Source organism: Gymnoscopelus braueri (assembly GCF_963280865.1).
Source record: "Gymnoscopelus braueri genome assembly, chromosome: 6".
Taxonomy (NCBI): domain Eukaryota; kingdom Metazoa; phylum Chordata; class Actinopteri; order Myctophiformes; family Myctophidae; genus Gymnoscopelus; species Gymnoscopelus braueri.
The window spans coordinates 4266476-4279207 of NC_137607.1; the positions used below are offsets into that span (position 1 = coordinate 4266476).

Consider the following 12732-nt stretch of genomic DNA (forward strand, 5'->3'; position numbering starts at 1 on the left):
GCGTGTATCTCCATATTTCAAAATGGTGTTTCTTTGTAAATTAACGCCGATCTACAAGCTCAAAATGATGCTCACAAGGTGGTTTTGTGGGGCGCTGTAGTATGATCAAGTAGTGCGTTAATGAAAAAACACAAAAATTAGAATATAGAGATAAGAGGTTTCTGCCCGACATCAACGATGTACAAGTTTTTCACACTGACAGCCATGAAATAGATCAGAGGAGAGAACGGAGGAATCCATACCTTCTTAGCGCCGGTGAGAGCAGCCTTGGTTAGCTTGCGGTAGCAGTATTTGGCGTAGCTGCTGATCGCCACTCCTGAAAAACATAATAAAGCACATAAATATACACAAGAACATTAGAAACTTGGCTTTTACAACAATTGATTGCACTTTGTTTATTTGTATGTACTGTAGATCCTTGCTACACACACATCGATCCAGTGTTGAAACCTGTTTGGCATGAGGAAGATGTGTGCCAATGCCTAAGCTTGTAATCCTGGCCGCTACTCTCCCTCTGGCAGCCTGGGGAGAGCCCCAAACCGAGCTCATGCTTCCTTCAACGCATGAGGAGTGAACAGGCCGCTTCCTATCACCTGACAGGGGGGAGTTTCCCCGGTAGGACGTAGCGCGTGGAAGGAACATGTTATTCCAACCAGTTCCTTTCCCCTCCATCAGGTGCCCTGGCTGACCAGGGGGAGGCAGTATAGAGACCAGGATTACTGCATGTTTTTGTGAGGGTACCTACCCTAGGAGACACGGGGAGAACATGCAAACTGCACACAGAAAGGCCCTTTCACTAACCCCACCTAGGGTATGGGCACTGATGACGCGGAGGAGAGAACACGCCCCCAGCGCCCACAGCGTCCCCGGCGGGAATCGTACCCAGAACCTTTTACCTGTGAGGTGACAGTGCTACCGACGTATCACAGAGTGCCGCGCTATGAGCTTGTAGATCTGCTATTTTTGAAAGATCTTGAACATTTGTGCAAAATATTTGAATATATATTCAAAATTTCATTTTTGACTAAATGTTTTGCTTCTGGGGGTCCCTATTACAACATATTTTGAGATGAAAAAGTTTGAGCACAACTGATATTATAGCAACAATAGTTTTTCAGAAAACTGTAAGGATTTAGACATTTGTAGAATCGGTCTCAGGTCTAAATGGCCTAAAAGGTCTGTATTTTTCCAGAGGAAACAATACAGTTTGCACACTTCACTTCTGTTATTATGAGTGTTCTTCAGTACTGTAGTACCAACTGGTATGGATGTCTGTCTGTAGCCTTAAAGTCACAACTGCTGCAGCAACTGAACATTTGTTCAAAGATTGTTGGACAACCACTTCAGAGGCTCTATACATCTACGTATAATGACAGTATGATAAGGTTGGCAAGGAATATCACTTCAAACACAAGCCATGCTTTGTATGGAGAATATAGGTTGCTGCCTTCAGGAAGGAGATACAGTGTTCCTACATACAATAAGGTCAAACTGAAGAGGTCCTTTGTCCATCAGACGACATTGAGGCTTAATCAGGAGTTGTAGGCTTGGGGTAGGCTGAGAGGTGGACATTGCTCTTGTCTTTGTATGTCCTTATGTATGTATTTTGTTTTGTTTTCTTATGTCATGTCAAATGTGTGTACTGTTTATTGTTGCATACATGGCTGCTGGGTCGCAAGACAAATTTCAGTGTGAACTGACAATAAAGTATTATCGTATCGTATCGTAGTTAGTTACCAGGTTCAACCTTGTACTGTAATTATCTTGTGGAGACTGGGCTTCCTCAACATCTAAGCCTGCTGTGCAATGTCACCAGTCCTGCAAAACCATCATATGCAAATGAGCCACTTGCTGAAATCTGAAACCACTTGGCTTTGAGCAGCGGTGTTGGGGGCGCGGCGCGAGGCCTGTGATATTTACATAACTTGAATATTCATACATCCAGAAGTTCTCAAGGAGGGAGGAAGATTGAATGCGCTTCCAGCCCCTCTTTCAGAGGCTTGGTTTTTCGTACTTTTTTATGTGGGGGAAAATCATGTTAAACAAAAATATTAATCACAGCTTAATTATAGCTTAATCATAGGTTTACAACTGGTCTGGAGGGGGCCTTTAAAAAGCACACAGTAAAAACTTTAGTGTTCATTTAGTAGTGTATACTCATCTGAGTTTAATTAACACTGGGATTTTACAGTGCGTCGCCTCTTTGCCTTTGGACTTAATTAATAAAGAGTGAAATGGCTGCCTCTCTGCCTGCCTGAGCCCTGAGGTGAATGTAGACTCCACCTCACCCCCTAGCGGCGGTGGAAAAAGTACTCAAATGTTTTACTTAAGTAAAAGTATCAATACTGCAATGTAGAAGTACTGTGTTACAAGTAAAAGTCCGGAATTCAAAATGTAAAAAGCCTAAATGTCTCCACCAGGCCTAATAGCTGTTGTTTTGGTACAGCCTGCAGTATATTGTTATGGTTCAGTTTGTCCTTGAAGCAGCTAACAACAGTATAACTATGATCTCTGCCCTGTGCTCAGGATTTGGAATCGGCCTCAGGTCTAAATAGGTTAAGTACAGTACTTAAGTAAATGTACTTAGTTACTTTCCACCACTGGTCAACGGTTCAGCTCATTTCAACTTTTGTTGCACAGCATTCTGGGAAATCTCAGCAGTGTACCACAGTGTTTCCAGATTCTGTGAGAGAAACAAGCAACCAGGTCTAGGAAAACCAGCCCAAAAGAAGTGACTATGGGCCACATGAGCACTTTAACATATACATCAGCTATTTGAAAATAGCAGATCTACAAGCTCACAACGCGTCGCGATGCGACGCGTTGTGAGCTTGTAGATCGGCTATTTTCAAATAAAATCTTGCGGGGAAATTATAACAAGCAGATCTGGCAACCCTGAGTGTACCACAGACTGCACCGCTGCCACTCTGATGCCGATATGGAAACCGCATGCAGGGTGTAAAGTAACTAAGTACATTTACTCGAGTACTGTACTTAAGTAATAACATGCGAGTACTGCCACTTCTGACTGCCAGTATGAAAACAGTGAGTCAGCCAAAGCACAGAGTTTGGCCACATGTCACCTTGCCTCCTCGGTGGAGCTGGAGCTGTAGTTAATTGAAAAACAATTCATTAGCTGTCACCCAGTGAGGCAGAGACCTGCATGCTAAACACACACACACACACACACACACACACACACACACACACACACACACACACACACACACACACACACACACACACACACACACACACACACACACACACACACACACACACACACACACACACACACACACACACACACACACACACACACACACACACACACACACACACACACACACCTCTCCCTTCCCTTCAACACAGAATGAAAGAAGCACACCGGTAGTTCTCAAGGAAGGCCAGTGGTTCTCCAAATGGGGTCGAGGGACCCCTAGGGGTCCTTGAGGGGGTTCTAGGGGGTCCCGAGCAAAAGTTGAACCACTTATATACTGTGAAATGTGTCTGTGACACAAACCCCTGGCATAAGTCGGACAGTGCTTTTCCGACCGGGCGCGTCAAGTCACGTTTGTGCCGCTAAGTCAGTGTAAGTCCCTGATTGGCTAACCCAACCCGTCGGCTGAACCGATTGGCCGTGTTTCGCATAACATTTGTGCCACATTAAACGCAATGACTTGCATTGTTCCCGACATACGTGCAGGGTTGCCAGATCTGCTTATTATAAATTCCCCGCAAGATTTTATTTGAAAATAGCCGATCTACAAGCTCACAACGCGTCGCGATGCGACGCGTTGTGAGCTTGTAGATCTGCTATTTTCAAATAGCTGATGTACATGTTAAAGTGCGCATGTGGCCCATAGTCGCTGGTGTACATGATATCATGGTCAGAAGTACATTAACACTCCTGTCAGTGGTACGGTAGTTCTGCCAAGAGCTCAGCGCAGAGATCATAGTTATACTGTAGCTGCTTCAAGGACAAACTGAACCATAACAAGATAAGCTGTACCTAAACAACAGCTATTAGGCCTAGTGGAGACATCTAGGCTCTTACAAGCTGTCAAATATCCTAATGTATTGTAGAAGTATTATAAGTGATGGTACAATATAAAGGTTAGATATAAGCAGCCATTACGTGTTACGTGCGCATGAAGTGAGGAAGGTGCTTCTGAGCTTCAGGCGTGACAGATGGCTCTGCCGCTGTACTTCACTGAGGGACTTCACAACGTTTAGTGCCAGAGTTAGTGTCCAAGTGTCCTTGAGCAAGACACTGAACCCTCTAACTGCTGCCGACGAGCAGGTTGGTGCCTTGCTCTGCTTCCTCTGCCGTCGGTGTGTGAATGTAATGCACATTGCAGAGTGCTTTGCATAAAGGTGCTGTATAAATGGTGGTATAATAAAATGGTAAATGGTGCATTTACTATTTTAATTTTTACCTCAGTGACAAACTACACAGACACAAGCAGGTGGAGAGGACATGGTCCTCAACCAAACCCTAGTACTGATGGTTTTATATCCTACCAGGACCTCTACTACTGATGGTTTTATATCCTACCAGGACCTCTAGTACTGATGGTTTTATATCCTACCAGGACCTCTAGTACTGCTGGTTTTATATCCTACCAGGACCTCTAGTACTGCTGGTTTTATATCCTACCAGGACCTCTAGTACTGATGGTTTTATATCCTACCAGGACCTCTAGTACTGATGGTTTTATATCCTACCAGGACCTCTAGTACTGATGGTTTTATATCCTACCAGGACCTCTAGTACTGATGGTTTTATATCCTACCAGAACCTCTAGTACTGATGGATTTATATCCTACCAGGACCTCTAGTACTGATGGTTTTATGTCCTACCAGGACCTCTAGTACTGATGGTTTTATATCCTACCAGAACCTCTAGTACTGATGGTTTTATATCCTACCAGGACCTCTAGTACTGATGGTTTTATATCCTACCAGGACCTCTAGTACTGATGGTTTTATATCCTACCAGGACCTCTAGTACTGATGGTTTTATATCCTACCAGGACCTCTAGTACTGATGGTTTTATATCCTACCAGGACCTCTAGTACTGATGGTTTTATATCCTACCAGGACCTTTAGTACTGATGGTTTTATATCCTACCAGGACCTCTAGTACTGTTGGTTTTATATCCTACCAGGACCTCTAGTACTGATGGTTTTATATCCTACCAGGACCTCTAGTACTGATGGTTTTATATCCTACCAGGACCTCTAGTACTGCTGGTTTTATATCCTACCAGGACCTCTAGTACTGATGCTTTTATATCCTACCAGGACCTTTAGTACTGATGCTTTTATATCCTACCAGAAGAAAGCTCCCAACCCGTCACATTGCGACAGGTTTTGAGCTTGTAGATCGTCTACTGACTATTTTTGAAATAGGTCTTAAGTGGTTAAGAAATAAATAGGTCTTTAAGAAGGTATTTTAGTAAGTTTGTCTCTGGGGGATGACTTCCTAGAAATGTAGTGGAGTCAAAAGTACAATATCTATCTTTGAAATGTCGAGTGAAAGTCATAAGCTTAGTTATTTTTCAGCTCCGATAACTCGTTACTTCTCCTTCTCGTGTCTTGGGAGTATGTTGGTTATATGACAGTTTAAGGAGTATGTTGGTTATATGACAGTTTACAATATCCAACTTGAGCAAGATCCTTTAACCCATTAAGACCTGAGGCTGATTCTAAAGATGTCTTCTAAATCCTAACAGTTTTCTGAAAAACATATGTTGCTATATCAGTGGTTCTCAAACTTTTTCATGTCAAGGACCCCCAAAATTAGTTGTGATAGTGTGAACGTAGACGTAGCGTACCGTTCCCCAGAACGGATCACCGCACCGTACCCGAAACCACCTGGGGAGGTAGTCTCGGGTCCGATTGCTGCGTACCCGGGAACGGAACGCTGCAATGTGAATCCATCCGTACCGACAGGAGGAAGTGGACTGCTAATCATATGTCATTTATATATTTTTTATAATGACACATTATTTTACCTGGGTTATACCTTCTCATAGTTCTACTTGAATGTTGACAAGAAATTATAATCCCGCTAGTGTTTTAGTAGCGCAAGCCGTGAAAAAACATAAACAAAAAACACAACGCCGCTGCTAGGATAAATATACCAAGGATTAGTCCATGACGTCACTGCTAAAATACCAAGGATACGTCAGTGCCGTCACTGTCATATGATAATTTCAAACAACGTTACATTTCGAGGTTTCAAAGACCAACGCCCACACTGCTTTGGTTGTGTATTGTTGTTCTGTTATTATTATTAACTCAAGACAACGTCAGGAACACAGTCAAACTTTATTATTCACTCTAAACTCTGACAAGTGACTCTTCTTCTGTGAATGACACTCTATATCTCCCAAAGCCCCATAGTCCACAGCGCCCCCATGAGGCACATCAGTACCATTACTGTTGAATGAAGTGTACTCGGGTGCGGAAGAATCTTGGCCAATGTGAATGCTGGCCAGCTGGGAGAGGCCAATCGTACTCGGGAACGGTTCAAATCAATCGGACCCAGTCTGAATCCACCCTCAATTACTCATGTGTAGTCAATTCTTTAGGGCTTGTTTTCACCTGGTTGCTTTCTCCCGCAAAACCTGGCAACGCTGCCACTTAGTAGCGGTCCTATGTGTGTGTGTGTGCGTGAGTGTGTCACCTTTAGTGTCGTTGAGGGGGTCCATGTGTCTGCATATGTAGCCCTCCAGGTAGGAGTGGAAGCGCGGCGTCGGAGGGAAGAAGGCCAGGCAGATGGCCATGAGCTCCCAGCCGCGCTCCAGGCTGTCGTAGCGGAAGTTCTCCGTGGTCTGACGACACAGCTGGATGTACAGCTCGTCACGCACGCCCTGGTTGCTCCAGCCACGCGTCGCCACCTGTGTCAACATGGGGGGGGGGGGGGAGAGAGAGAGAGAGAGAGAGAGAAGTTGTAATGATATTGTATGTATTTGACCAGTGGTGGAAAAAGTATTCAAATGTTTTACTTAAGTAAAAGTATCAATACTGCAATGTAGAAATACTCTGTTACAAGTAAAAGTCCGGAATTCTAAATTTACTTGAGTAAAAGTACAAAAGTATTGGTATCAAAATGTACTTAAAGTACCAAAAGTAAAAGTACTAAAATGTTTGAAAGTAGCAGATCTACAAGATCACAACGCGTCGCGATGCGACGCGTTGTGATCTTGAAAACCCGAAAATCCGTGTATATGTACGGCGAGTCCCACGGTGGGCGTAACCAGTTGCAATCCGGAAGCAGAGCAGTCCCCACAACAAAATGTACGATTCTGTGCCTATCGGTACATAACTCAAACGGCGCTGAGTAGTCTCAAGGGAACGTCGCAACGTTCGGGACGGCAACTTGTTCGCTTTAGCTCACTCGTGGTCCCTTACGTGGCGACAGTTCCCTTGAGACTGCGCGCCTCCGAAATGGTTTAGTCACAATGGGGGAGATGCGAGGCGGCTATGCACGGATTTTCGTGTTTTCCAATTGTCTATGCACGTATGACACCTCCGTGCAATGTATACTAAGTCGTGTGAGATCGGGTTGCAGCACCGTTTTCTCCTCAGCGCCATCTTCCTGTCAATATATGTTTTTTAGGCACCGATGTCTGTGTTTGAGATTCTGAGTTCTTATTGGACAACATCAAGTGAAACGCTGCAGCGCATATAACCAGTGGTAGGTTTGGTTTTGAGCCTGGAATACTGAGAGAGAGACAGACAGACTGTACAACTGTACAGTCTGTCTGTACAATTTTGAAAAATCTTCAAAGAAATGTGCGTACGAGTACTTTTATGTTTGGTCCTTTAAGTTCATTTTGATCCCAATAGTTTTGTAAGGACTTTTAAGCCCTTTAACTCGTAACAGAGTTTTCCTACATTGCGGTATTGCCACTTTGAGTTTAAGTAACAAAATCCGAGAGCCTCTTCCTCCGCTCACAATGTTTTATGTGAAGTATGTCCTTGTATGCTTTGTGACGTGAGCCGTGAAAGGGGCACAGCCTCTCAGTTAAAGCCCCGGTGCAGGACTGTGCCGTCTCAGCACTTCTCTGAGATGGATTCTTACAGGCCATAAGAAAAAGCTTCCTTCATGATTACAGGCACCATTCTGTGGGCGTGATGGTGCAGCGTATAGGCTGACATTATGGCCTTATTTTGATGTCGCTGTGATGAGGCATAACTATACTTAGGGTGATGCAGTAGTGGAAAAAGTACTCAAATGTTTTACTTAGTAAAAGTATTAATACTGCGATACTCTGTTATAAGTAAAAGTACAAAAGTATTGGCATCAAAATGTACTTAAAGTATCAAAAGTAGAAAGTACTCATTATGCAGAATGTCCCATTGCACAAGTTTTCCAATCTTTGAAAATAGCCGATCTACAAGCTCACAATGCGTTGCACCGCGCGACGCATTGTGAGCTTGTAGATCGGCTATTTTCAAATGGCCAAAATGTATATAGGGCTGCAGTGGTTAATGTAGGTTTTGTAATAATAATCAATCAAGTTTTAAAATAATTGTAGTGGAGTAAAAGTACAATATTTACCTCTGAGATGTAGTGGAGTGGAAGTAAAAGTATTGGAGATTGGAAATACTCAAGTAAAGTACAAATACCTCAAAATTGTGCTTAAGTACAGCACTTGAGTAAATGTACTTAGTTACTTTCCACCACTGATGTCAGTTTATTAGCGTCAGTTAGAAGTGCTTTGTACCAACTGGAGGCTGACACAAGGCTTAAGGTCCTTACACACCGGGGTGATTTTTTCGTGTGAATAATACGCTTTTTTTAAAAAACCTTATAAAGTCAATGCAAGCGTACATGGCGCGAAAAAGCGGAAAAGCGAAGCGAAAAAGCGTCTTTTAATTATTCGGAACGAGTCCGAATTTTGCGTATATTCGCACATTCGCCGGTGTGTAAGGACCTTTAGCCTTGTAGTTCAACCAATTGCACTGTCAGACTATAAAGTAATCCATACTGTCAGACTATAAAGTAATCCATACTGTCAGACTATAAAGTAATCCACACGTTTTTAAATGTCTCCACTGTCTGACAAACAATGGTCTGTATGGTCTTCAGGGAGACTTGGGCTATAGGACACCGTTGGGTCAACGTTGGGTCGGGGGACCACTATGGGTCTAAATGGACCGCTCTTGTATTTTCCAACAGCCAGTGATCTCGGAGCACATCTTCCAACGAGTCTTATAGATTCGTTAGGGATTCACAGAATATTCGGCAGAATATGACCCAAAAAAAAACATATTCGGTATTTGGCCGAATATATTTTATAACTAAGTGATTATACGTTTTGCCATAATCATGTAGCTCTACAAAAGAGGCACAGCCATGACAGCAATGGTAAAAACTTTTTTTTATATAGATATATAATAATCATATTCGTCCATTCGGTATTCGGTTATTCCGCCAACTGTTTACTATATTCGGTATTCAGTTCAGTTTCGGCCATGAACTTCACATTCGGTGCTTCCCTAAGATTCGTACCTAATTAGATTTTCCACCGTTGCAATACTACGCACAGACAGACTGTAGGACAACTGAGAGAGAGAGAGAGAGAGAGAGAGAGAGAGACAGTAGGAAAACTCAGAGGGAGACAGTGTAGGAAAGAGAAATATGTTTCTACACACCTCCACCGTGGACATAATTGTTAATCGTTCATAAATAAATAAAAATGACTAATATTTATGAGAATGCTCTGATTAAAATGCATTCTTTGATTAGTAAACCGTAGCCCCAGGTTGTTATTTGGCCTTTTAGAGGCTATTAAAGGCATACGGTTAAATCAATTCATTTTATACCAAAAATAAAACAAAATCAGGCTTATGGGCTCCAGCACCTAATAATTAACAAATTAAGCACAGCACCCTGTTTTATTCATTATCTTTTAATTCTCCTGGATGTGGCTGATATTATCCTTGGTGTTTTATTGCTTTTGCTGTTTATGTTCTTACGATGGTTATTGATGGTTGTTTATTGTGCCTTAAGCTGTATGTCCTATTGTTTATGTCTTTGATTTCTGTGTTTGTGATTTTGTACAGCACTCTGGTCAATGACAAGTGTTTTCAAATGTGCTTTATAAATACATTTGACTTTGACAGGGAACTGCGGCACTGCTGATTTTCCATACTACCAGGACCTCTAGTACTGCTGGTTTTATATCCTACCAGGACCTCTAGTACTGCTGGTTTTATATCCTACCAGGACCTATAGTACTGCTGGTTTTATATCCTACCAGGACCTATAGTACTGCTGGTTTTATATCCTACCAGGACCTCTAGTACTGCTGGTTTTATATCCTACCAGGACCTATAGTACTGCTGGTTTTATATCCTACCAGGACCTATAGTACTGCTGGTTTTATATCCTACCAGGACCTATAGTACTGCTGGTTTTATATCCTACCAGGACCTATAGTACTGCTGGTTTTATATCCTACCAGGTTTTATATCCATTTTTGTTTTTAAAAGACGGATATATCCGTCTTTGGCTCAAAACTCAAACCTTTGAGAACCACTGTTCTAGTTCTAGTAATACAAGTTTTATTGACGTTCACAGACCTCCAGGGCCACCTGGACGGGGTCTGCCTTGGACCGCCGGTCTCCCATGTAGGTCTGGATGAGCTTGAAGACCTCCACCGCCTCGCGCTTCACGTTGCGGTCCGACGTCACGATCATGGGCTTCTTGATGGGCTCGCTGCTCCACGCCAGCATGTTGGCAATGGACACCTTCCTCCTGAACAAGCCCTGAGAGAGAGAGAGAGAGAGAGAGAGAGAGAGAGAGAGAGAAAAAGAGTTTTGGCAGAGAGAAATACATTTGGTTTCAAAAAGAAACTTAAAGAGGTGGTGCCATGGTTTTGCACTTTTTTGTTTTTCAGGGTTATTGTCTATGACGTTGATAGAACTTAATTAAACCCCCTGGTGGTGTTTTTATGGTGTTTTATGTCTTCTCTGACTATTTTGAGTTTCTTCCTGGAGGCTGAAACCGTGAGGGTCAAACGTGCCAATAGAAAAACAGCGCTTTAATGACACAGTAAAAATATACCCTCCCCCTCATTATCATAACACAACAGGTGTGGGCATGAGGAGGAGGAGGGACTAGGACTGGTGGGTGGTGCTAAGGTGGTGGAGGAGGTGCTAAGGTGAGAACCAGGTATACTTAATGAACTGGAGGCGTGTCCACATAAAAACATAATTTTAACACTTTCTGTACACTCTTTTGAAAAAAATCTTCCTCAGAGTATAACCATAATACCTGATGATTATGTTTTTTTGGGGGGCACCCCCGTCTTTAAGGAAGCAATAATCAGAAAGGAAATTAGATTAGATTAGGTTATTATGTTGGGTATTTTCGGACAGACACACTTGTTGTTTTGTTTTTAATTTTACTGTTAATATAAAATTTGTTCTTTGTGTTTTTGTTCATTAACATTGACCATGTTGTACTGCATTTTATGATTTGTATTGTGATGTTTTTGCCTGGACCCCAGGAAGAATAGTCTCCACTAAGGTAGACTAATGGAGATCCTGCAACAAGGAAACAAACAAACAAACACACTTTTCAGCCTCTTTTTGGCAGAGCGTGCATCACCTTTCAGCCTCATTTTGTCAGAGAGTGCATCACCTTTCAGCCTCATTTTGTCAGAGAGTGCATCACCTTTCAGCCTCATTTTGTCAGAGAGTGCATCACCTTTCAGCATCATTTTGGTAGAGAGTGCATCACTTTTCAGCCTCATTTTGGCAGAGTGTGCATCACCTTTCAGCATCATTTTGTCAGAGAGTGCATCACCTTTCAGCCTAATTTTTGGCAGAGTGTGCGCTTCTTGCACACATACTGTTTTACTGATAATCGGCTGACTCGTTAACCAGATCCGAAGGCCTTTTGTGCTAAGTAGAGAAACTTATATGTGATGCTTTAGGCTGTGGGAATCAACTATTACTGGATTCTCTTCGATGCTTCTCTCTCTGTAAGTAGTTAATGTCTCTCGGGGTCGCTCTGGAACTCTACTCTCCCAAGACATATCGAGCCTTTATGTACTGTCGGCTGCGGCCCTAATGTCACTACGATGATGTCAGGTAGTGTCAGGCATCTCCATATATGGAGCGGGCTATCTCCGCTATGCCCAAATCTGGGACTGTGACGTCAGTCCCAGACGTTTCGGTTATCTCCATATATGGATTTCCGGGAGGGGTTCTCTGATGTCAGAGCTAGGTATGCCCGGGTATCTCCATATATAGCCGTCTAGGAGATTCAATGATGTCAGACTTGGGGAGGTTGGTTGTCTCCATCTATGGGGATCTCCATATATGGGAAGGTTGGGATCGACTGGGTCACTAAAGGTCGGGACTGAATGAGTTATTCATCCCCTTATATAGGTTTCTGGGCGTCCTGCCATGATTCCCCTTTACGGTGTTATCCATCTATGGCTAATGCTGGCAAATATGCCCTGAATGTTCTTTACACATGCAATTGTTTAACTTTAAGAGAGCAGCATCGCTCATCAAGCCTGTCTGACAACCCGGTCATTTATGACCTGATGTTCACTGTTGTTTCAGCTAGCTGTACGCCGGGGGTCTTCAACAGCTCACAAGCTCACACGCTTGTGAGCTTGTAGATATACGGGCATATCCCGTATACGTGTGTGTGTTGGGGTTAGGGTTAGGGTTAGGTTTAGGTTATTCCGTATAC

General features: G+C 43.0%; 1 protein-coding gene across 1 annotated transcript in view; it reads right to left on the reverse strand.

Annotated features, from left to right (window-relative positions):
* The window catches only part of arhgap39 (Rho GTPase activating protein 39), a gene marked incomplete at both ends in the record, with an annotated part of 47496 nt that overhangs the window by 14119 nt on the left and 20645 nt on the right, over positions 1-12732 (reverse strand). The window contains 3 exons of the mRNA XM_080431181.1: positions 243-316; positions 6697-6910; positions 10605-10790. Coding sequence (XP_080287307.1) covers positions 243-316; positions 6697-6910; positions 10605-10790 — 474 coding nt within the window. The remainder of the gene's footprint in view (positions 1-242; positions 317-6696; positions 6911-10604; positions 10791-12732) is intronic.